We start from the raw sequence: 24,583 nt of genomic DNA, 5'->3' as shown, positions 1-24,583 counted from the left end.
CCTTGTAGCAGTGTGAAATGCTGAGAGCTGTCTCTGATCCTTTTATCTCATGTCTCTGCAGTTGAAGGCACGCTGCGAAGAGCTGAAGCTAGATTGGTCCACGCTGTCACTGGAGAACTTGCTGAAGGAGAAGCAGGCGCTGAAGAATCAGATTTCTGAGAAACAAAAGCACTGTTTGGAACTGCAGGTACAGAGCAAAACACAACGCCAGGATCACCAACCCAGGGCAGCTCCTGGGCAATGAGAGTGCTTGGCTGAATATGGTGTTAGGGGGTAAGCTTGGTGGCTGCTTTATCTGGAGATCAGCCCCTGTTGTTAGGAGGGATTTGGTGAACTTGGAGAACAAGGATGTGGACAACTGTTGAAGAAAGTAGATGCTGTGACCTCATTGTCTGGTAATGTTGTGGAAGAAGGAATCATGATGTATCATTAAACATCATTTAAAAGCATGGCCTGGTGAAAAGAAAGGTCTTGCTTGTCTGCATAGTATGTGGCTTCAAGATAAAGTCTTCTGAAGTCTCATTTCTGGAATGAGATCCCATAGAATGTCGCTGCAGTGAAACGAAATGTGAAAGAATTTCACTTCTTTGTGTAATTCTAAAGCTAATCCATGTGCAGGAGTCGTGTCTGTACCGAGTGTGACTCTGTGACTTCAGAGACTGACACTACTGGGTTATTCTGTATTCTCTCTATTATATCAGAGACATTTTATTTGCTTCCAAACTGTGAAATGTGAGAGTTTCTGAGCCGTTCCCCTTCCCTGCACGTCTCGGCTGTGGCTCAGAGCAGCACACTGAAATCTGTTCCTCAAAGCATGGGTCACCCCTTCTGCATCATTCCCAGAGATGGGGTCACTCGTTCTGCGAGGTGCATTGAAGCAGAGCTGCGATGCCTTAGATTTATTATGTGTGGTCTTTCATCATTGTCCTCTTCTTTATTTAAAGATCAGCATTGTGGAACTTGAGAAGAGCCAAAGGCAGCAGGAGCTGATGCAGCTGAAATCGTACACGCCGTCGGATGAGTCACTGTCAGTGCAGCTACGGAATAAAACCCATCTGAGCCGTGATGCTGAGGCTGATCATGGCAGGTTCCAGCTGGAGCTCGAGTGCTCCAAGTTTCCTATGCCCCACGTCAATGGCATGAGCCCTGAACTGTCCATGAACGGCCACGCAACTCCCTATGAGATTCACAACACTTTCAGCAGGCCGTCCTCCAAGCAGAACACCCCTCAGTACATGACTTCTCATCTGGACCAAGAAATAGTTCCATGCACCCCAAACCACAGCAGGCAGAAGGCAGACAGGATGGCAAGCCTGTCCTTACCTGATTATACCAGGTTTTCCCCTGCTAAAATAGCACTAAGGAGACACTTGAATCAAGACCATGCAGTCAATGGAAAAGCAACAACGAGTGAGATGCAGAGGTGAGAGCCATCATCTCTTGATGGAAGGGCTTCATTAAGTTGACTACGTTCTTTGCTATGAGAGTGGTGAGGTGCTGGAACAGCTGCCCAGGGAGGCTGTGATGCCCCGTCCATCCCTGGAGGTGTTCAAGGCCAGGTTGGATGGGGCCCTGGGCAGCCTGGGCTGCTGTGAAATGTGGAGGTTGGTGGCCCTGCGTGTGATGGGAGGGTTGGAGCTTTGTGATCCTTGAGGTCCCCTCCAACCTGGGCCATTCAATGATTATTTTTAATAACAGTGGTTTATTTGGATTGTGGAAAAATACTTTTAAAGGTAGAGTTCTGTTCACTTAAAGTTTTTGTCTCAGCACAACCAGCAGTTCAGCTGCTTGGGTAAACACGGTGTTATGGTGCCTTGGGTTTGGTGCAGGAGTATTTGCAAAGCAGAATTTGTTAGCTTCGTATTCTGATGATGGCAAACCTCTGTTGCAGAGCTGACCATGTCAAAGAGAACGGCCTTACATATCCAAGCCCCAGTATTTCCAATGGCATCAAGCTGAGTCCTCAGGAAACTCGGCCCTCTTCCCCAGCGGCCTTACCGATTGCAGGCGAGAAGGTAAGAGATCTGCTTTGGTGTGAGCATGGAGACTTGACAGCTGCTAGAACAAAGAGAAGGTTTCCAGGCTGGGAGAAGCAGACATGTTCTGGTCTGTGGTCAGCTTGGCATGGAAAATGACACGGAATGCAGGAATCTGGTGCAGTAAGTAAGAGGAACTGGCTAGAGGAAGAGAATACGGTGCCCATGTAAGATGTGCTCACCTTTGACTCGCTGGTTTGCATACCAAATATGCTGGTAATGCAGTAGAGCTGTATTGGTCTGCTGAGTGTCTGCTTCAACTTGAAAACCAGACTGCCTTTTGTATTAAAAAAAGAAAATAAAAAAATCAAGCATGCAGTCGGTCCTGCCATGAATCCTCATGGTGCTCATTTCAGAGCAAGCAGGTGCCCTCCAACAGGAGGTTACCATGGAAGTGTTTCTGACTGCTCCATCTTCTGTGTTCAGAGGATCTCAGGCTATGAAGTCAGCCAGCTGAGTGCTCTTCACAGAGCTGTGACAAATCTGTGACTGGGGCAGGAGCTCGCCTAAGGCAGCTTTTCCCTTATGCTTAGGGGCAGCAGGAGCCTTAATTTATATGTCTCTGTGCTGTTGGGTATTTCTGTCCCACTGTATTGGTGTTGTATGCGTGCCCTGGCTTTCCAGAGCATATATAGTCATATAGTTATCACTCTTAATTATGTAATTCTTAATGAGGGAAAAGAAAAAAAGAACAAAATCTAAACAAGCACATTGCCACTAGCTCAGAATGTCTCTTCAGTAACAGCTTGCAGTTGAGAACATGACTTTATCATTTGCATTCGCAGGTTTTGAGAGAGAGAACCTCTGTGAGTAATGGAGAAACTATCACCAGCCTACCCATCAGTATTCCTCTCAGCACAGTGCAGCCCAATAAGCTCCCTGTTAGCATCCCTCTGGCCAGCGTAGTCCTGCCTAGCCGTGTTGAGAAGGTGGTGAGTAAGGCATTATCAGTGCTTTCCATCCCTCAGTGCCATCACGGGGGGCAGAAATGGGGTGCTGTGTGCTGGGATCCATAGCGGGCTGCTAACCCTGAGTGCTTTGTGCTGCTGCTGGGGTTCATCCTCCTGGCTCTTATCCGTGCTCCTGTGTCTGTGGAGCGGTGGTACTTTGAGCCAGGAGGAAGAGCAAAGTGTGTGCCTCGAGCTGACGGGCCGAGTGTTTGCCTTGTGGAAAAGTGCAGCTTCTGAGGGTTTGTGGCTCCGGGAGCTGGGAATCCCATTTGTCAATTGATTGGTTTGTAGCCCCCACGCCTTCCTGCCTGCGCCACAGCACTGTCCCTGCCTCAGCTGGGTGGTCTGTGGGCGACATCCCAGCTGTGAGGGATGAGCCCAACTTGAGGCTGGAACAGCCTGTGTGTGCACGGTGTGGAGCTCACGCCGGGTGCCGCCGCACTGCAGCAGATGGCAGCGTGTCTTTGTGTCCCGTAACGGCCTGTGTTCTTAAAACATGATAAATCTGGGGTATCCAGGGATTAGAGCTGCTTTCCCTGGTAATCTCCTACTGCATGTGAATTTTGTTTTAACGGGTGACTTCTGAGTACCCTTCCTGCACTAACGCTCCTGTTTCTGCCCCGCAGAGAAGCACACCTAGCCCAGTTCATCAGAGCAGAGACTCATCGACACTTGAAAAGCAGATTGGTGCTAGTTCTCATAATGGTGTAAGCAATGCTGCTGGAAACAAGCCACTGGCTTTGGCTACCTCAGGTAACAGCCTCAGCGGCGCGGAGGTGCTCTGTCACACCACGTGGGCACACAGCTGGAGTTTTGGGAGCAGCTCACTCCGGGCAGATCAGCGTTAGGGAGGTGTGCTCTTTGTCACCAGACCAAAGGATCACAGGTTATCATCTTCTGAGCCTGTCAGAACAGTGCCTGCAGCTTGGATAGGTTTCAGTGTGGAGTTTTCGTTGGAGTCTGTCTTTATCTGAGCTGCGGTGGTTGGGTTTTTGTACATTTCTCTTTGTGGATGAGGAGATTCTGATCTCTGCACATTGCAAGCCATCCAAGCTATTCCACAGCTATCCTATGAACTGTCACCTGAAAAGTTCTCTTTTGCAGGGTGGTGGTGGAGGGTTTTTTATTTATTTTTTAATAGTACAATTAATTCCTTTAAGGAAATCGCAGTGATGTCTCATGAGCATCTGTAAAGGCACCAGAATCTGGGAAACAAGGGGAAGAGTAGGGATGCCTTTAAGTACAGACATCACTTCTGAGCTCGCCCATCTGTTGGAATTGTGGCCTGTAGCTGTTCAGGATATGGAAATGTTGTGGACAGAGAAACGTAGGTTCTGGCATACAGAAGCTGCCCTGCAGCTGATCCCTCGTCAGAGTGCATTTGTTCTTTGTGTTTTTCACCTTGAGGGGCTTGTGTTGTTTCTAGCATCTGTTCTGCAAAGAAGGGCTTGGCTGCAATTTTCTACACAAGCAAAGAATTATTTAAAAGCTGATGTAAAACAGTACTGTATTCCCTTCTGCCCTTTCCACGAAGGCAGCCCGGAGACGAGGCCTTCCTAGAGCACTGAACCCATTTGTGATATGCCATGACAAACACCTCATCCCCTTCCCAGGCTTATCCCAGATGGCATTGTGCTGCAGTGAGATCCCATCACTTGGAAGCCACTGCTGTTTGTTTAGCGTTGAGCAGGACTTGGGCTGTATAGGCAGAGTCCCTTATTTTCGAGGAAGGAAACCAGCTCAATTTGGCCCTCTTATTTCCTCGATGATAGGAAGGAGCAGAGAAACAGGAGCCCCAACTTCAGGAGGTGTAACAGTGTACAAGAACCTTTCACTGGAGGTTCCATTCCAGGCTATCTCCATACAACACTGACGAGAGAGCAGAGCAAATTGTTACGGCCTGAGTGGAACTGTGAGCGTGCAGAGCCAGCATCCCAACTGCACGGCCAGCCAGCCCCAGCCATCCCACACATCTAGCACTGTGACCTATCGCTCAGCAGAAGCAATGATGTATACTTTCCCTTTCAACAGGTTTTTCTTACTCTTCTGGCTCCGTGGCAGTCAATGGAAATCTTACAAACAGCCCAGCCCATCTTAACCATAGTGTTGATCAGGCAGCTCTGGACGACTCCGGGAGTCTGTTTAACTCAGTAGGGTCTCGGAGTTCCACTCCACAACATCCTTTGCTAATGATGCAGTCGAGGAACTCTGGGCAAAGCTCCCCTGCTCACCAGCACTCAGCAAGCCCCAGGTTAAATGGCACCTCCCAGAGCCTGGTAGGGGGACTGCACTATGCAGATGCTCAGAAGATGTTTGCCGATGGAACAAAGGGGGATCTTCAGTCTGATGCAGCATTTTCAGATCCTGAGAACGAGGCCAAGAGAAGAATCATCTTTACAATCTCTCCTAATACAGGACATGTAAAACAATCCCCTTCCACCAAGCACAGCCCTCTGCCCGCGAGCGCTCGGCTGGACTGCGGCCCAGCACACGCGCAGGACGGGAAGAAGCGCGGCCGGCGGAAGAGATCCTCCACTGGGAACCTCAGCGGGGGCTCCGGGGTCTCCCCCAAACGCAAATCCTTGCCCGCTGTGTCTGGACTCTTTACGCAGCCATCGGGTTCACCGCTCAACATCAACTCCATGGTAAGGGCTGCAGAGAGGGCTGGGGAGATTTCTTGGAGTTAGAAGTCAGCTTCCGCTGCTTTCTTCTTGGGCGTGAGGCCATCACGGGGCTACTGGCTGGGACTGGAGGGACGACGCTCCCTGGAAACGGCCCCTCTGAAGGCCAGGGGAGCTGCTGAATGTTAGGGAGCTGCTTTGGTTTAGATATCACAGCGAGGTTCTCACCCCGTTCCAACGCCTCTCCAAGGGCTGGGTGCCCCCACCAGGCTGCCCAGGGCCCTTCCATGGCCCTGAATGCCTTTGGAGGACGTCTCCAAAGAGTTCTTCCTGTCGCAGCACTAAAAACTAACAGGCAATCTCGCCTCTTCCAGCAAAGCTTGTTTTTACAGTGAAGTTGCTCTTTTTTCTTTTTTATCCTGTAGATTAAATATTTTGAACGTAGTTTAAGCTAAGATTGACTAAACAGCTCACGAGTGCCAGAAGCATATGGTGTTCCCACGTTAATAAGCCAGCTCCACAAGTTGTGCTCGTGGGATCCTGCAGTGGCAGTTTGAGAAGAAATGTCGTTTTCCCATGTCTTCATTTCTGCGTTCAAACATAAAATCAAATGATGAAAATGAGATATTTTCCCGAGTTGTCTTAAAGCCTCCATCCTGGGCTCTGCTGCATGGTGCTGGGGGAGAGCAGTGGCAGTGCCAAGTTGGCCTGTCCTAAAGCTGAGCGCGTTCATATCCTAAACAAGATGCCTTGTTTCTAAAGCGGTGCTCTCACCCGTAACTGCTTTCTTTCCTTCTTGCCCAGGTCAATAACATTAACCAGCCTTTAGAAATAACAGCCATTTCCTCTCCTGAAAACTCCCTGAAGAACTCTCCTGTTCCTTACCAGGACAACGACCAGCCCCCGGTACTGAAAAAGGAAAAGCCCCTCACTCAGAGCAACGGCGTTCATTACTCCCCTCTCACGTCAGATGACGAGCAGGGATCTGAAGACGAGCACAACAGCACCAGGTGAGCGTGCATGAATGACACCGACCTTGTGAAGGAGCAGTGGTGATGTGCTCTGAGCAGGCATCGACCTTGGTGAAGAGCACAGAGTCTGTGACAGCTTCTGCTGAGCTTCTAGTGGATATTTCTAAATGGTTTTCCTGTCCCGTGTAGGGCCTTGGCTTTATGTGCTTCTGTCATAGGATGTGTTAGGATGTGAACGTGAGGCTCTGAGGGTAAATATGAAAGCAAACGACTGCGGTGAGTGCTGTAACCTTTTTATTTTCCCACCAGGATCGAGAGGAAAATTGCAACGATATCGCTGGAAAGCAAATCTCCACAGAAGACTGTTGAAAATGGTGGGTGTGAGAGATGTAAACTGCTTGGGACGATGGGCTGGGGAGTGGGTGGCTGAAGGTGTTGTTAATAGAAGGCTGATGAGCAGAGTGCCATCCCACCAGGGCTTTGTGTTATCGTAATTAAGACAGGTGGCTGATAATTACAGATCTTGGGTCAGTTCTTTCTCTAGTCACAGGCCACCAGAGATCCGATGAGTTGTGTTGTGCCATGTTAGGACTTGGGGAGGGATCTGTAGAGCAAGAGTAGATCAGCGTTCTCGAAACTTACCAGATGTGAAGCTAAATTTAAAGGATGCGTAGGTGACTTCACAGGTATTCTGCTTTTGGATCAGGAATAGAATTACAGGCGGATAAAATCCAGGTGTTGAAGGCAAAACCTACGTTTTTAGTGAGCAGGTTCAGTGCAAACTGCCTTTCGGTATTTAGAAACCTTTCTTCCAAACCAGGTGGCAGCTTATCTGGGAGGAAACAAGCACAACCCAACGAGAACATGAACAGCAGTAAATGGAAATCTACTTTCTCACCAATATCTGACATCAACCTGACCAAAACCACGGACAGTCCCTTGCAGTCTGTGTCGTCTCTGAGCCAGAATTCGCTGTTTGCCTTCAGGCCGTCCTCCGAGGACAGCCTCGCCATGGACGCCAAGATGGCGCACACGAGGAAAGGCATGGCCATGCCCTCGTCGGGGGCAGATGGGCTCAGCCCCAGCACAAACCCCACCAACGGGTTCGCCTACAACGGCGGGCTGTCGACTGACATTGGTTTACACAGCTTTATCGATGGTGCTTCTCTTCCACACAAGGCCTCGGACGGGACGGCTGCCGCCTGCTCGCTGGGTTTCCAGTCGCAGCGGAGCAAAGACGTGGGGGTATCAGAAACAAATCCTTTCTTGAACAAGAGGCAGCTCGAAGGCCTCGGCGGCGCCAAGGGGGAAGACCTCAGCCGGGCAGGAGTCAAAAGCAAAGACATGAGTGAAATGAGCATTCGTGCGGGGGGTTCTTCGGAGAAAAACTCTTTGCAGCATAACGGAAAGGTTGGCAAAGGAAGGGACCGAGACGTGGAGTTTAAAAACGGCCATAACCTTTTCATTTCTGCTGCTGTTTCGTCTGGTGGCCTTCTGAATGGGAAAAGCCTTTCTACTGCTGTTTCTTCAGCAGGCAACCCAGCATCGTCTGTGCAGACGCACCATCCCTTCCTCAACACTTTGACCACTGGATCGCAGTTCCCCCTCGGCCCTATGGCCTTGCAAGCCAACCTCAACTCGGTGACAAACTCCTCAGTATTGCAGTCCTTATTTAATTCCATGCCAGCTGCTGCCAGTCTGGTCCACGTGTCGTCAGCTGCAACCAGACTGACTAATTCTCACACTATGGGGAACTTCTCTCCTGGGGTTACAGGTGGAACAGTTGGAGGTAGGCAGAACTCTTTCTCTGGTCTAAGACAGGGCCTAAAGGAAAGTCTGACGCTGCCTCTCCAGGGCTGAAATCCTTTCACTTCCACAGGATGTCAAGCAGACCTATTCCACATAACACGTCTCTTCTCTCCCTCCGAAATTAAGATGAGCCCGTTGCCCCACAGTGAAATCCCATGAGCTTTGTCCACTTGTTGTATCACCTCAATGAAAGAATACACCCGACTTTGTGATTTCATAATGTATGTTTGTTCAGATGTTGCTGTGTTGGAACCAGCCTAGGCCTACCTGCAGGTAAAAGGTTTAACCCGTTGTGTCACCAAGTGAAAGGAGCTCTGTCAGCTTGAGTAGAGGTTGGGATTAGGGTTGAGTATGATCCAGGAAGAGCAAAAACATCTGAGGAAGTGGCGTTGGGAATCGTGTAGCATTCTGGCTCTGGAACAGACACTGAGAGCATCTTTTTGCCAGGAAGGGCAGTGCCTTATGCACCTTCTGCTTCTGGGGTTCTGCTTGGCAGGAGCAGCACGCAGCCTGTCCCAGCTCACTGTCCAGGGCAAGCAGTGTGTCTTACCCATCCGTAACCATTCAGGCACCGTGTCGGGAAATCCTAACTCTCACATCTCTCAGCACGTAGATTTGCTGGAAATGCGGTCTCCCCTGCGCTGCCCCGTGAGTGGGGGAGAGCAGGAGGGGTGGGGAGGGAAGAGCAGCAGTCTGAGTCTTCAGATCCACGGCTCTGAGAGACCCCGTAATCTCTTCAGAGCCTGCCTGTGTGGTACGGCACTGACAGTTCTGGGGTCTGACCACGTGTCCTGGTGGCACGTAGAGGTTGGCAGTAGGAAAGGTAAGTGAACCTCTTGTACCTCCTGGCCTGCACCATTACCTCTCATTGCTTGCTGCCTTCTCATGCTGCATATTTTTGTATGGGGCCGTAACTACTATAATTTTGCTTTTTTTTTTTGTTTTGTTTTGTTTTCTCTTGTCACCTGAGACTGTACAAAGCCCATCTGTTGAAGCTGAGTTTTTCTCTCCTGTTTGCAGGTATTTTTAACCATGCGGTGCCTTCTGCCTCCTCTCCTCATCAGTTTGGAGCCAGTTTCAGCAGCAGTGCTGTCTCTAGCAGCACAGTGCTAAGCTTAAACCCCCTGCAGGCTGTTGCCAGCACCTCATCCTCATCCTTCCCACCCCCCTCCTCTAATTTAGTAACATCTAGCGAGAATAGAGCCGCTCAGCACCTCAACAGAGCGCCAGTGCAATCTGTTTTCCATCCACCTCCACCCCCTCCTAACGTTTCCTTGCCCCCACCTCCCCCTCTGCTTGCTTCTAACCCCGACCTCCTGCACAGCCCCTCCATCCCACCCGGCGACGCTTTCCTGCCATCCTCCTCCGCCGCTTCTGTCCACTCTAACGCCGCTCTGTCTATCAAGCTCGCTTCCCTGCAGCACAAAGCCTCCCGCCCCTCCTTTACCGTCCACCACCCCCCCCTGCCCCGCTCGGCGCTGGCACAGTCCGTGCCCCCAATGGCGCAGCCCACGGCCGCCGGCGCGCCCGCCATGTGGGTCACGCTTGGCATGCAGCCTCCTTCCGCTTCGCACCTTTCTGGGGTTAAGCCACGATAAAGAGCTTGCTTAGCTAACGGTTCTTATGTTGTAAGGTAAGGCTAGAGACGAACCCCAGGAGTGGTGTGCGAGATGCTGAGTGATGCTTCTTCCTCTGCAGAGAGGGGTGGGCGCGGGCTGTGAGACAGAAGCCTCTGAAATGTGGGATAATGCGGTGGCAGAGGGCGCAGAGCTCCGTGCTGCCTGGGCTGGGAGTCAGGATTTCTTGACAAGGAGTGCTGACTCTGCTGTCCCATTGAGTTGGGATTACGTCCAGGTGGGGATCAGCAGTCAGGAGGAGCGTCTTTGTACGTTACGGTTTTTATACGATCATCGGCGGTGGTTTCCCCTCCAGCACAGGGCAGGGAAGTGGAAGTGGATGATCTTTAAGATCCCCTTCAACCTAAGCCATCCTATGATTCTAATGCAGACATTGCTCCTTCCACAAGTCCGTGTTCCCGTGGCGCTGGGGTGAGCGATGCTGCTTCCAACCTCAGCCAACAACAGCTGCTCAATAACCAGAAAGTTCCAAACCCTCCAGGTCCCAAGCTGCAGCTTCAGAGTGCAAACGCACTGCTGGTGCACTGCAGTCAGCACACCCTCTGCATCCTTGGGAAACAGCCACAGGTAGCAAAAAGAGGTTAGAATTTGCAGCAGAGAAGAGGAAACCAAGAAGCCAAGCTGAGCACTGCAGCTTGGTATGCACATAGTGACAGTCTCCATCAGAGCTTTGTTATAGAATCATACGATTGCTCACTTGGCAATTGCTCGCTCCCTGGGTAGACTGTAGGGAATGTGCAGGGTTGGCTGCTTTGTGCTGGGGCTGTAAGAGAGAGGAGGATCTGTGCAGGCTGTACGCATTTCTATTGAAGCACTGTTTAAATGCCTTTAGAATAAAGCGCACCGGCACGGAGTTGGGCACTGTTGTAATGAAAAATGCTCTGTGGCATCGTGATGTAACAGCTTGGGATCACAGAGCTCCAGCAGTGTGAGGGCCCTGAGCTCGCTCCGTGCTTTACCTGTAGGTCGTTGATGTTGTTGCTGTTCACTGATCCCAAAGCTGCGTAAAAATCGATGGTTGAATACTCTTTACCGCTTATAAAACATATGCCTCAATTACAACATCCCTGAGAGATTCTTTTGGCTGTGCATTGTGTGTAGCGCCTTCGCCACCAAATTGCTCGGTGGGCACAAATGTAGTCCCCATAGGCATTGGTGAGGCAGGTAAGTGCCACCTTGGCCCAGCAGGGAAGCCGAGGAAGAGTTTGATGTCCTTGTGCTGTGGCCGCAGTGATGCTGATGTGCTGATGGGGCGGGCTGAGTAGGAGAGAGCTGGGGGGGAAAGAGGAGGAGGAGGAGGAGGTTTGGGGCTCTGTGTGCCCGAATGGCTCCGGGGAGTGGTGGGAAGGTCTGCTGAAGGAGGTGCCTTAACTGGGACTGGGGTGTTGCAGAACCAGCTGCCGTCCCATTGGGTGCCACGCCATCCAAAGTAGGGCCGGCACGTGGCTGAAGTCCACTGAAAGGCAGCCAGGTGTCCGGAGGTGTTCTGAGGAGCAGAGCAATGCTCCCAGGAGGCGCTCTGTGGCACACATTGCTGCTCCATATGATGTAAGTCAAATACTGGAATGTTTTCCCCAACTTCAGTATAAATCCGTGTGCTCAGAGCCCTTGCTGAAATCCAGAGTTGAGGGGCTGAAATAATCCGCTTAACTTCTCCTCCATAAGGTAATAGCAGCTTCAGAGCAGATCAGTGTGTGCTAGAAAAGGGTGAAGCCCCATGTGGGCAGGCAGAGACCTTCCTCCTCCCCCCGGTGGGGTCCGACTCTCAGCGGCCTCCTCCTGTCTGTTGTCAGTGCTCTTGGGTCAACTCTTCCTCCCTTGCTGGCTGAAGGTCCCAAATCTCGGTCCGGTCGCGGTCTCGGAGCAATGTAGAAATGATTGACACATCAGACACGCTGTGGATTTTGTCATTGAGATGAGTCTCTTCCTCTCCTGTTGTGCAGGTAACTAGGATTTCTACCTCAACCCAATGTGACCTATGCAAGGACAACGTGGACCAACTTCACTCGGCTTCCACTGAAAGGTGCTCACTGGCCTGTGCAGGGGTTCTGCTCTTACTACTGGACAAAACACAAACCTAAAAAGACCTAAACAACAGAGAAAATAATATTTACTGTGAATCTGAGTTTAAAGGAAAGAAAAAAAAAAAGAAAAAAGGAAGAAAAAAAAAAAAAAGCAAATGAAATACTTAAGGCTCCAGTTTGTATTGTTGATAGTTTAGGTAAAGTATTTATCTTTTTTAACGTGAAAATAATTTTGACTTATTTTATTCCACCTAGAGTCATAAATACAACTTGTGGTTAAATTCTCTGAATAACTGAGGACTGGCACACCAGCAGAGATGTAAAGAGCCTCTTCTCGGTGCTATTTCATCCGTCAGAACTGTGCCTCTAGTTTGATCCTTGGTGCTGAATTTAGAGGGTTGACCAATGCCAAACCCAGTTCTCAGACAGGTCTGCTTTTATTTATTCACCTTCCTCTGTTCATATCCCCAAATCCGCTTGGTTTACAGCCACGTGTGCTGCGGCGCTCTTTCATCCGGCGGTTTGCTCCGGGGAGAACCGAGCCACCGGGTGGGTTTTAATTGCATTTGGACACATGAGAGCTCGCGCTCCCCTCTGGGGTGGCAGCTGAATCCCAGGGCAGCCTGGTGGAGCAGGAGGGATCCGAGTCCTGCCCCGTCCCACCGCACTGGGCCGTCTGCAGGCTGTGAATTTCGGTAGCTGGTCTGGTCACTTTGGGATGTCATTGGCATATGAACAGGGTGCACGATCACTGGGATTGGTCAGGCCCTCGAGATGACATTGGGAAGACTGAACATAGTGCTTCTGTACCGGTGCAGGTAGATTTTTGCAGCTCGTTTTTGTTCCGAGTAAATTGTATTTTGTTGGTAGAGTTTTGATACTTGATGCAGAAATGGCTTAGACGTCTTACTAAGTGCATTTTGCTTTTTGTATTTCTTTGCTTGAAGTGGATCTGAATGGTAGTTCACAACGCCGCCATCTCGCCGTGCTGCCCCTGGTGGAACTGGTGCATTGAACTGGTGCATTTGTTGTATTGTGACTCGGTGTTCTGTGTACAGAAAGAGCCGCTCGGAGCAGCGGCTGTATTTTATAGAGATGTGATGAGAATTTATAAATTTCATATACTTTATTTCCTTTATTTTTAGACTGTACAGTGCACAGTAAACGTGTAAAAACTTATTTATTCGAGTGCACAAAACGAGGAGAGAAAGGAGACCCGTTATGTAGACATTGCCCAGTCTGTAGGTCAGGCTGGACCCAGCACCAATCAAGGAAACTACAGTCAAAGAAGGGGAATTGCAACAGCAGAATGACGGGAAGAGAAACACGTGGAGGTGTTGGGGGCATCTGCATGGGTGCTCAGACTCAATGGGTGCCATGGGGCCACAACAAGCTGGGCTGGGTGCCATGGCTTTCAGCTGCCTCTGTATGTGAGATGGCTCTGTCCTTGCGTGCTCTCCTTGAGGAAGCGTTCTCTGACAGCTTCTACCCTCTGCAGGTTCCGTGTAGAGCTTTTTCTTCGTACCTCATCCCCTTTTCTTCGTACCTCATCCTCTGCAATCTTAGAGATTCAGCTCAGTGTGTGGGTATTTGTTGGTCCCCATGTGTGTCTTCCATAGGCGGCCATTGTGTGCAGAAACCGTCGATGTGATGTCGTTGTCTCGTTCATTGGGAAGGGAAGGGATTGGTAGCCCTGGAAAGGAGGGACTTTGGGGAACTGTCTTCTGCTTTGTGTGTGGGAGAAGACGAGGCAGCTGAGTTACAGCTGCGAGAGGAGAACCTGGAGAAGGGCAAAAACACGCAGAGGGCGATGGCTGAGAAACATCCGTAGCTTCTAGTAGGAGCTGTACAGAGTTTATGTCCTGGAATCCAGGAGGACGGTGTAACCCAGATGTGTTGCAGCTGGGAGTTGGGCAGCCCCATCTTCATTCGCAGCCGTGGGCCGCTGTGAGCTGCAGAGCTGCCCTACATCCTTCCTGGCACTGCACTCCGTGCCTGGGAGTGGGGACGGGCATGAGCAATGGCTGGAGAGGCAGGAGCCTTAATTGCATTCTCCCATTTTTATCCTTATAGTCCTTCTGCTTTTAGCAAATGGTTTTTGGAAAACGGACCAAGACGGAGTTCTAGGCCTTTTGTTCCCCCACCTTCATCCCAAACCATGCAGATGTCTGCCCATGGGGTGGCTGTGCTCCAAGTGTCAGCATGGTGAGTGTCTTCATCCCTGGGGCATGCTGCTGGGAGTGCCATGGAAACCACTGAGCAGTGTGAGATGGGAAGCCGAGCACGGGGGGCTGAAGTCCCAGTATCACTTCATCGCTGTGGTTGCTCTGAGATTTGCATCATCTTCTCCACGTCCCCATCTTTTGCTGCTTGGCCATAACCTGGAGTGAGTCCAACCCATTTATCTCCAGGGCTACTGGAGGAGCAGCTCCTGGAGCTGTTCAGATCTGATCCATATGGCTGCAATGAGACACACACGACTGCGATGTATGAGTGCCTGCCAGAGATCTGAAACCTGTTTTCAATAATTGGAGATAATTGCGAGTAACCAAAGCCGTACAGCCGGTTCCAAAAAAGAATTCCTTCTCTGTTACTGCTTCCTGCCCGGGTGCAGCCGTTGGATGGCCGTCACAAATGTTCCTTCTCCTCCACACCACTGCTGCCAGTGAGGGGCAAGTCAGGAAGTCGGAATCCATCCAGCAGTGGACATTGCCAGAATGAAAGGACCTTCCTGAGCACTGTGCAGCACATTGTCAGCCTCAGAACGGACTGTGCATGCTCTGCCTTCTGGGGGTTTGTAGGATCGAGCTGCCTCTTGTTTCAGGGTGCAGGGCTGTTGCCTTCAGTGCAGTGGACAACCATGGTGATAGGAAACATCTTCGTCCTTCTTCAGTCTGAGCTCCGTCTCCCACCGGTTTCTGCTGCAATGCTTTGAGGGTCGGGAGCTATCAGGCTCCCAAAGTCAGTCATGAATTTAGGAAAGGACCTCTCAGATCATCCAGTCCAGCTGTCCACCTCCCACAATACTGCTCTCCGACTGTTTCCCTCTGTGCTACATCCCCATTCCCCAACACCTCTAGGGACAGTGACCACCCATGCCAGTGCCTGACCATCTTTTGCTGAAGAAGTTTTTCCTGGTCTCTATCCTTCCTCAGCCTCAAATCACCCAACTGTTGCTACAGCCACTCACTTTGAGTTGAGATTTCTTTCTAATTATGTTTGAATCAAACTTCAGTGAGTGACTTCCAGGTGAGCTCTGCGGAGCTCCGTAGGCTCTTCCATTGCATCTCCAGCATTTTGGGCTGGAGTGGTGCTGCAGGGTGGAGTCTGGGTGGGCAGTTTCCTCCTGAAAGGTGTTTGCAGCTGCATAGCGCTGAGGATGGGGTGGAATCTGGACGGTTGTTGTGCTGCAAGAGGTGACCAGGAGGGCCGCGAGCTGATGGCCCCACTTGGCTGCACTGATAAATCCCGATGGCTGCACACAGCGGTGGGTTTCCAATCACAGAATCACCAGGGTTGGAAAAGACCTCCAAGATCATCCCGTCCCACCTGCAACACCCGCCCTGCTGCTGCTGAGCTGCCCCTCTCCGGGTCTGCATTCCCCATGTCAGTTCTGCCATCTGCCTGGTTGGGTTTTTGTGTTGGAATTGGTGCTTTTCCTGCAGGAAACAGATCCGGGGTTATTTGTTCTTGGAAGGAGTTACCCCAGCTTGATGGGAAGTTCCCCAAATTCTGCTCTTCGTGTGTTGCCTGAGCCAGGAAGAGGAAGAAGAGGAGGAGGAGGAGGAGGTGGAGCTTCCCACAGGTATCTGTCAATGTGCAGAGGACAGCAAACCAACTGGGTTTGCTGGGTTGCCAGGAAAGGAGGCGATGTCCTCATGAGGCAGCTCTGCAGCAGAGGGGTGAAACCACAAAAGTAGGGCTTTGTTTTTTTGGAAGTGCAGATGTTGGCGTACGAATAGTTGAGGTTTGGGGGCTGTTCTTTCTTCCTTTATTTGCTCTGACTTCTCCATATCGGGTTCTCACCATCAGATGGATTCCCAGTGTGTAGGGTGATGCTGTGCCGGATTTTCTTCATCCTTTCGCCTTAGAAACACCGAGCGGCGCAGTGAGAGGTGACGTTACTGTGAACTTCAGGGTTTAACCCCAAAGCCAAAAACGGGAAGCACACACTGGAAATGTCCCTCCGGTGCATCTGCTGTTTGCATCTTTGTGCAGAGGTTTTCTTCCATCTTCACCCTTCACAAACAAAACCCCTTGGTGCAGTTCCGGGTTCCGTAGCACTGACCCCAAAGTTCCCAGCTTTGGGATTTGGTGTTGTTTTAAGGTACAGCTGTTGCTTGCTTCTGGCTCGGTTGGCTCGTTAGCGAGGTCTCGCTGCTGTGGTTAACGAGGAAGAGGAGGACGGCTTGGTCCATCCCGCGTGGCTTCTGGCACCTAGCGATCTTCTAAGCGATCGATCTCCAATTAAAACCAACTCGTTGGGTCTTTTCACCCTCCGTTGGAGCCAGGCGGGACGCAGCGGGTCACCAGGTTGCTGTTGCTCAGGAATTGATTAGCAAACCTTGTAACTACTACTAACGATCCATCTTCGATGGATTTAAAACCACAACCACCACGCGTTTTCTTAGAGCAGCGATACGGGATGTTTCCTAGGGAATAGGGATTAGTTTATATAATTTAGCCGATTAAACCCAATTATTTAAAACTCAAACTTCCCCCTAATTTATCTTTTTGTTGTCGTTTTATTTTACACCGGTAAGTTGTCCCATCATTCCTTCCATCCCATAGAAGTAGTGCAAATTCTGGTGTGTATATATGTACGTATAATATATATATCCCCCCCCCCGCCTTTCTAATGCCCTGCACTGTTAGTTTTTGGTTGTTTTTTTTTTTTTTTCCTCCCCTCACTTCATTTCTTGTGTCTCTCCCTTGATTTGTAATGGAAACAAATGCTTTGAAGTTTTGTCTTTATATTAAAGTGTACGTATTTTAATACACTGCTCTGTCGTGGCGTTTCACTGCTCAGTGCTGGGCTGGCGCTGACTGCAGCTCCTGCTCACCCCCTGTCTGTGGTGCTCTAGGATTTTCTCTTCTTTCTTGCTCACACCGGTCATGCAATAGGGAATTTGCTCCTCCAGGGTCGGGGGCTCAGCCCCTCACCACGCTCTGATGGCCGCAGTGATTAAAAGAGGTTTTATTGGAAATGGTCGTTGTACAACAGCCGCGGAGCCCGCGCTCGGAAGGTTGGGCCCCTGCAATACAAACACATCATGCAGAATTGTCTCTACATCAGCAGCAGCGGACGTGGGTCTCTCCAGCACCACCTTCCCCTCCTGCTGAGCTCTAACAGTGTCCTACGCTACGCTAGCAGTTGATCAACTCATTGCTAATTAAGTCGCCGGGCCTGCGGAGGCCCACGCAACTCTTCACAGCATTTGTCTTACATTCACTTTTAGGAAATGTCACTGTCTCCTCCTCAATAACGTTGGGGTCATCGCTGTCCCTGTTACGCCACCAGCACCCCGTGACCATCACTGGAGTGGGGCCGTTCCCATGGGCTGGGGGGAGGACGGGGGGCTGCCGACAGCAGCACTGGGCTCCTTGGCCGTGAGCTGGTGGTGGTCATTGGAGTCATTTGAGGACACCGAGTCTCCAAAGCTCTGTGCTGCTCCGGTCTTTAATCCCAGCTTGTGGCTTGCAGGAGCGCTGCCATCTGCCTTCAATGCCGCCCTATTTTCTGCCCTGCGCGGTTTGTTTTTGGTGATTGCTGCTGCAGGCACTCGAACCGCTGCAGGGAAAGGGGATACGGGGGAGGGCAAGGAAAAGATCTGGGGCGTGAGGTTAAAAATAAAGTGTCGGTGCCATCTGCTGCTCTCCTGGTACCCGCAGCTGAGGTACAGAGAGAAGCCAGGCTGCACCGCTGCAGGCTCTCAATCCTGCACTCCTTCCCAGCCAAGGAAGAGAACCAAAACTTCCCTTCAGCCCCATTGCAGCACGAGCTGCTCGCCCTGCTCAGTTACTGCTGTAATTGTAGAGCAGCCTTTTTGCTGCCTGGCTGGGAAAAAGTTGCACCCCCTCCCCCAGGGCTGAGCGGCTCCCTCTGCCATCGGCGTGGCTGCACCTTTGGGGGGGCTTTTCTGCAGGGAAAGCCCAGTGGAGCTGCTGCGTGGGGTCTCTGAGCTCTGGGGAGCGCCTTCCACCCCTCATCTCTGGCTGCACTTCCCCTGTTTGCATTCAGGAGCCTCGAGATGTCCCTTAATGCTTATTACTGCTCATCGCTTCATTATCAGAGTCCCTGCAAAGGCGCTCGTTGCTCCCTGGCAGCTCACAGAGGGAGTGCAGAATTGCAGCATAGCAAGGCGATGCTCCCAGGGCTCAACTTCACCATACCCCAACAATGACATCCAGCCCAAGGCAGCAGATCCTGCCTTTACAAGTCTCTCTCTCTGCTGCTCCTGAGGCTCAGCCCAGCCCACAGCATTGCAGAGCGTGGCAGGATCACGGCACGGAGCTCTCAGCCCCGTTTTTCCTCCCTTGTGCTTTACAGCTTCATTCTCTGCACCGTTTGTGACAGCACTCTAATTGGCAGTAGAGTGGGCTTCGTGGAGCCTCTAGGAACGAGCAGTGCCTGTCTGGAGAAAGGACAAACAGAACAGCACCCCAGGAGGTGGTGGCGGCAGTGGGTGATGCCCTTCCTCTGAGCAGAGCTGCTCCACGTTCACAGAAGCCTTCCTGCTCCTTGCTGAATGGAAGTGGCTTTGTGTTGAAGAGAGCACAGCAGGGTTAGACCTGTGGCACAGCAATGCCATCAGCCAGAGCAGCCTCCTACAGAAAGGGGCTGCTGCAGGAACATCCTAAGCCAGAAAAGCCGAGCAGCTCCCAGCAGGAGGGCAGGGATTAAGGGGAAGCTAGAGCTGGCACAGGGCCGGCCCCACAGCTCCTGGCACCAGGGCTAAGCCTTTGCTGGAGGACAGTGAGTGCTGGAGCTCAGCTCAGTCCCTCCTCCTCTGCTCCTGCTGTCACTCCCATGGCTGCAGCAGCATCGGTGCACAAGGTCACAGTCTGCATGGAACAGTTATGGCTGCCCCCGTGGCTGCGGGAGGGCAGGAGAGGTGGGAATGTGCAAAGAATTCCCTTAAAAAAAAAAAATCATTAAAAAAAGCCCCATTTGGCAAATAAATTAGAAAGTCAGTTGGTCACCGCTGGGGGGGGAACTGCTGCTGTTCCTTCTGGGGGAAGGTGGGTTTCACCCTCCAGAAAGAGCCTGTGGAATTACTGCTTGCGGCTTGCCAGCTGGAAGCGGGCTTCCTCCGAGATCCCAAACTGCTCCAGGGGGTCCTGCAAGGAGAGCACAGGGAAGTGATGGTGAGACACGGGCAGGGGGAGCTGGGACAGCCCTTCTCAACAGCCTGGCACACAGCAGGGCTGAGTGCTGATTCCAGAGCACAGCCGTATGCGGTGCAGCCAACAGCCTCACGCAGGATGGCAGCAGCAAGGCCAGAGATCCAGGCCAACCCCAGCAGCCAACCTCAGGAACTCACCTTCCCCGTCATCTTCTGGATCTCATTCCGGTAGAAAATCAAACTTCTCCTCATGAACTCATAGCTGTAAGAAAAGAACAGCGGGCTGAGCAGAAAGGAATGCAGAAAGGGGAAGTTTCTAAAGCTATTTAGAGCCAAAGGGAAGCTTGGCCAAGAGGAGGGAGCTGCTTTCCTCCCCAGGTTCACCATGAGTGATCCCAGGAAACAAACAGCATGAGATGTGCAGTTCAAAACAGACCCTTCTCAGGGAGCTCGGCCCACCTGGCTCTCTTGAGTGCCTCAATCCATTCCTGGCACTGCTCTTCGCTGTCACACTCAAAGCAGTACTTCCTCTCTGGCTCCTCAATGAAACCTGCCAAGGACAAGGAAAAGGTTTAAGTGAGGTCCTGGCAGAGCTCTTCCTCCTCAACAAAGTGAGGTTCAGCCAGGCTGCAGTTAGCACCTTTGTTCATCTAGGATGACCTGTGAACCAGGTGGGAACCCAGGCCTTTGTCCCCTCCATCTTAGCATGAGCAGCTTGGAATCATGCTCCTAACTATGGCTTGGAGTTACAATCTTTCTCTGCCTGCTAAAATCAAAGGCCCAGCCAAACTTGCCCCTGCGAACTTGAAATCCAGCTCAGAAAGCTGTTTGCTAATAGAAAGGGACCGGAAAAAGCACACACAGTGCGACAGCCACTCCTTAACATCCCCCTTCCCTCAACTCAGCGCATAACCACTCTTCCCCATACAGTTGTGTTAGAGCTGTGTGGGAGTGGTGGAGGCCCAGAGGACCTCAGTACAGCTCAGCAGCCCTCAGCATCACTCCTGCCTGGGAGAGACACTTCCAAAAGCAACACCAACCGCAGAGGCGCTTCTGCTCTGCATTTCCCAGCAGCTGCCTGCAGTGCCCGTCAGCTCAGAGCAGCAAAACACTTTGGAGGGGAAAGAGCAGCTTCTCAACTAGTGACAGCTTGGAGATGGGCTGGGCAAACGCAGACTGAAACACCCCGAGCCTCCTTGCAAAGCGTCAGAGGAGATTTAGTAACCAGAGTGGAAAACGGCCCCGAGGAAGAGATTTTGTGGTGTGCAGAGGGCAGCTATCTGAGGAATGAAATCACACTCAGAGAAGGTACTGACCTGTCTTTGCTGGAGGCTCTGGGGAATTCAGTACTGTGCACAGCAGAAAGCAAATCCCTGCACAACTCCGATTCTTTACCAAGACAGAATCAGGACATCTAATTAATTAACATCATCCCCAGAGCTCTGCTTTTTAGTACACAGTGCACAGAGATGTGGGGAAATAACTGGGTCAGGAGCATCCAACCCCTCGGAGCTGCTGTACGGGACGCAGTCCGGCTCCAAGTGCCATCACATTCAACACCTTTCTTGGGAACCTCTGGTTCAGCAGAGCTCTGGCAGTGCAGAAACCCCACGCGCTCAGCAGAACGCTCCGACTGCACTCAGACTGCGTGGGACGGTCAGAGCTCCATCTCTGCTGGCTGGGAGAGGGGAGATGGCTGTGCAGTGAGAAGCAGCTGCGCCTGACAGCCAGGCCAAAAGATACGGGGATGGCCTTGGAGAAACATCCTGTTATTTTCGCCACATACCTCTCGCACAATGATTAGTTGTTGGGATGAAAGGCCGACGCAGTGCGAGGCAGCTGGAGCCACGGCTATCGACACAAGGACACAGCACTCCTGCTCCACCAGCACCACAGATGGTTTATCTGAAGCCCACTTGTGTTTGGGGTTTTTTGTTGTTTTTTTTTTGATAAAATGCAACAGCACAGAAGCAGCAATCTGTCAATACCGAACCCTCCTAGAGAGGCATTGCCACAAGCACTGAGCTGTGGGCTGGCTGCTTTTCCTGCTCCTCTCCTTGCACACAGCCGTGCCCATCACAGCAATGGGGAGATGCTGCCATCCCAGGACTGGAGCATGGCAACTCTGCACCGACCAGCACTGGATGGGGAGGGAGGTTGGGGAGCACTGAGCTGGTGTCAGAGGGGGAATGGGGAAAAGCGGGAAGAAAGCAGGAAATGTTTCCTTTTACCAAGAGCCACTGCGAGGGGGACACAAAGGGAACACACAAACAGAACTCACTGATGGAGAAAACATTCTCCTCTTCTTTGGTGATTCGGCAGTGCTCCAGCAGCAGCGCTCCAATGGGCTGGAAAAGATACAGAGAGGGGGTTCAGCACACACTGTCAGAGCTCCAGTGTTCTGAACCCACAGAGCTCACAGAGTGTCCTCTAAAGAGTCTCTGTGTGCTCCGATTCAGTCTGGGCTTCAGTGTTCCTTTCTGTCATGCAAAGACGGCAATAAAGTTTACTTCCTTGCACAGTAAATCAAACAAAGACAAACTGTTTAACATTTTACTTCCTAAGGGCGGCCTTCGAGCTTTGCAGGAGGTTAAGAACAGTGTGTGTGGATGAAGAACAGCTCAGGACAAGCAGGCAGTGGCAGGGACAGGCTGCCAGCCAGCACACACTGAGCAAGGACACGAGAACCACGGGGTAACATGAGCCACAAATGGAAGCCTCTCACATTTTGTTTAGTTTGGAGAAAAGATTTCAGTGGGGGATTGCGAATCAGGCAGCAGCACTGATGTTGAAGCACCTGTTTGAGGGCAAATTTCCAGTGCATCAGTTCTGTGTTGGCAGTCACCCACAGAAACGAGAAGAGAGCATTTCTCAGGACAGGAGCTCAGCCACGATCAGGGTTAAATACTCATGCTGGGAAAAGTCTCAAAATGTCACGAAAAGCTCTTGGTTTCTTGGCATGCAGCTCTCCCTGCCACATTATAAGGATTACTCCTGCACTGATTTTTCAACAGGAGGATCTTGGTTTTATGTGATACGTTCCAGGTCTGCAAATACAAGGGACAGAGTCCAACTTTCGCCACTGTAGGGCAACGGTTGTGTTTGTAGAAAGCAGGGTGTGGTTTGTTGGCAGTGCTTCTCCTCACCCCACCAAGGAGTTTGCACTGTGCAGGACGCCACGTCCTGGCTGTGGCAGCCTGCTGCTGCACTGTTCCTCAAAGCACACGTGATAAACATGCAGGAAAAGGTGTGAGTGTGTCTGTGTGTGTGTGAAGAGAAGCAGGATTTATACCTCAGCTTCATCTGTCCTGAAATAGAAGAGAAAGTTCACCACAAGCTTCACGAGGCGCTTCTTTAACACTGAGAAGGAAAAGAGTGTTGTGACAGTGAGCCCAGCAGGCACAGAGCCCCCAAATGTGCCAGTCCCCAACGCCTCGCAGTCCCTGCTGGTCCTCCCAGTCTGCTCCCAGTCATGCCCATTTTGTGTTCCCAGTCCCGCTGCTCAGCAGCCTGGATTCCTCCAGCCCATTTCTCCCAGTGCCCCATCCCTGTTCCTTGGCTCTCCCAGTTCTGACCCTCAGCACTGCCCAGCCCTGCTTCTCCATCTCCCACACTCCTGTCCAAGATCAACCTCTGGACCCCAACTCAGCACCCCACCAACATCCAGATTCTGTACTCTGCTCCCCACTCCCACCCCAGACCCCTCAGTGCTGCACCCCCAGTTCCACCCCAACACTCCCAGTCTCATCCCAGCATCCCCAGTCCCACCCCAGCATTCCCAGTACCACACCTCCAGTTCCATCCCAGTACTCCCAGTGCAGCACCCCCAGTCCCATCCCAGCATACCAACTCCAGTACTCACAGTTCTATCCCAATATTCCCATACCAGTCCTCCCAGCTCCATCCCAGCATCTCCATTCCCAGCCCAGAGCTCCCACCCCAGCACCTCCATTCTGATCCCAGTGCTTCCACTCCAGTACTCTCATCCCAGCACTCCCAGCTCCATCCCAGCACTCCCAGCCCAGCACCCCCAGTCCAACACTCCCAGATCCACCCCAGCATGCCCAACTCCATCCCAACACTCCCAGTCCAATACTCCCATTCTCCATCCCTTCACCCCCAGTCCCATTCCAGCACCCCCAGCTCCATCCCAGCACTCCCACCCCAGCACGCCCAGTCCAACACCCCCAACTCCATCCCAGCACCCCCACTCCAACACTCCCATCTCCATCCTTTCACCCCCAGTCCCACCCCAGCCCTCCCACTCCCATCCTTGGACACCCAGTCCATCACTCCCAGTCCCATCCCAGCCCCTCGGCTCCGCCCACAGCCCCTTCTCCCTCACCGCTGCCCTTTTTGGGGACTCGCATCAAGATCTCGGCCGCTTTCTCGGCCGGCTGCCGGGAGAGGGACAGCAGCTCCCGCTCGTTGTACCGCATGACGAAACCCGGCCGGCCGCCGCCCCGCTACGGCCGCCCCATGCCCGGCCCGACCCCTCTCCTGCCGACCCGGAAGTGCTTCTCCCGGAAGCCGGAAGTCGCTGGGAGGAGGGTGAGGGCAGAGCGCATGCGCGGCGCGGGGAGCGGGGCTGAGCGCGGCGGTATGGGGGCTATGGGGGGAGGGGCTGTGGGCCTGAGGGGGGGAAATGGGGGCAGTGCGACCCTCGTGGAGGGGATGGGAAGGTTCTGGGAGGGGACTGCGGTCCCTGCGGTGGTGTTTTGGGGAGGCGGTGACCGTCGCTGAGGGAATAGGGGGGTGTGGGGCCTGTGAGGATGGGGGCTGGGGGGGTTAGAGGGGCTGTAAGCCTTTCTGAGGAAGTGGAGGCGTTTGGGGGGATGTGACCCTCCGAAAGGAAACTGGGGGGGGGAGGGAGGTGAGCTGGTTAGAGAGCTCGAGGGATGTTCGTGGGGGGCTGTGAGGGATGAGGGGGCTTCGAGGTGGGCTTTGGTGCTCGCTCAGGGAATGTGGGTGCTTAGAGGGGATGGGGGGTGTTTGAGGTGTGACCCACCTGCTTGCGACTGGGGGGGTCTGTGACCCTGTGTGAGAGGACAGGCGTGGGTTAGGGGTGGCTCTGACCCTTGCTGAGGTAATGAGGGGTCTGCAGGGGGCTGTGGGCCTCGCTGAGGGAAGGAGGTGTTGAGGGCTGGCTCAGAACCTGCTCAGGGGCTGCGGGGGCTGCAGCTCTCAAT

The 24,583-nt window shown here is 52.2% G+C and overlaps 2 protein-coding genes across 2 annotated transcripts in view; one reads left to right on the top strand and one right to left on the bottom strand.

Moving 5' to 3' along the window:
- The window catches only part of DOT1L (DOT1 like histone lysine methyltransferase), a gene marked incomplete at both ends in the record, with an annotated part of 51,602 nt that extends 41,617 nt beyond the window's left edge, over window positions 1-9,985 (top strand). Inside the window, 10 exons of the mRNA XM_079546950.1 lie at window positions 62-187; window positions 945-1,423; window positions 1,892-2,015; window positions 2,822-2,968; window positions 3,613-3,739; window positions 5,018-5,631; window positions 6,412-6,617; window positions 6,888-6,952; window positions 7,399-8,367; window positions 9,408-9,985. Of these exons, the coding sequence (XP_079403076.1) occupies window positions 62-187; window positions 945-1,423; window positions 1,892-2,015; window positions 2,822-2,968; window positions 3,613-3,739; window positions 5,018-5,631; window positions 6,412-6,617; window positions 6,888-6,952; window positions 7,399-8,367; window positions 9,408-9,985 (3,435 nt within the window). The remainder of the gene's footprint in view (window positions 1-61; window positions 188-944; window positions 1,424-1,891; window positions 2,016-2,821; window positions 2,969-3,612; window positions 3,740-5,017; window positions 5,632-6,411; window positions 6,618-6,887; window positions 6,953-7,398; window positions 8,368-9,407) is intronic.
- A 9,338-nt stretch (window positions 9,986-19,323) lies between these two features.
- On the bottom strand, window positions 19,324-23,833 carry PLEKHJ1 (pleckstrin homology domain containing J1; the record flags this gene model as incomplete). Its single annotated transcript, XM_079546889.1, has 6 exons — window positions 19,324-19,389; window positions 19,593-19,656; window positions 19,854-19,944; window positions 21,676-21,742; window positions 22,687-22,754; window positions 23,740-23,833. The coding sequence occupies 6 exons, from the start codon at window positions 23,831-23,833 to the stop codon at window positions 19,324-19,326; spliced, it is 450 nt and encodes a 149-aa protein (XP_079403015.1).
- Between the last annotated feature and the right edge of the window lie 750 nt (window positions 23,834-24,583).

This window comes from Tetrao urogallus (assembly GCF_951394365.1).
Source record: "Tetrao urogallus genome assembly, chromosome: 25".
Classification (NCBI taxonomy): Eukaryota; Metazoa; Chordata; class Aves; order Galliformes; family Phasianidae; genus Tetrao; species Tetrao urogallus.
The sequence above is the reverse complement of the archived record's forward strand: the minus strand, read 5'-3'. Positions and strand labels throughout refer to the sequence as shown.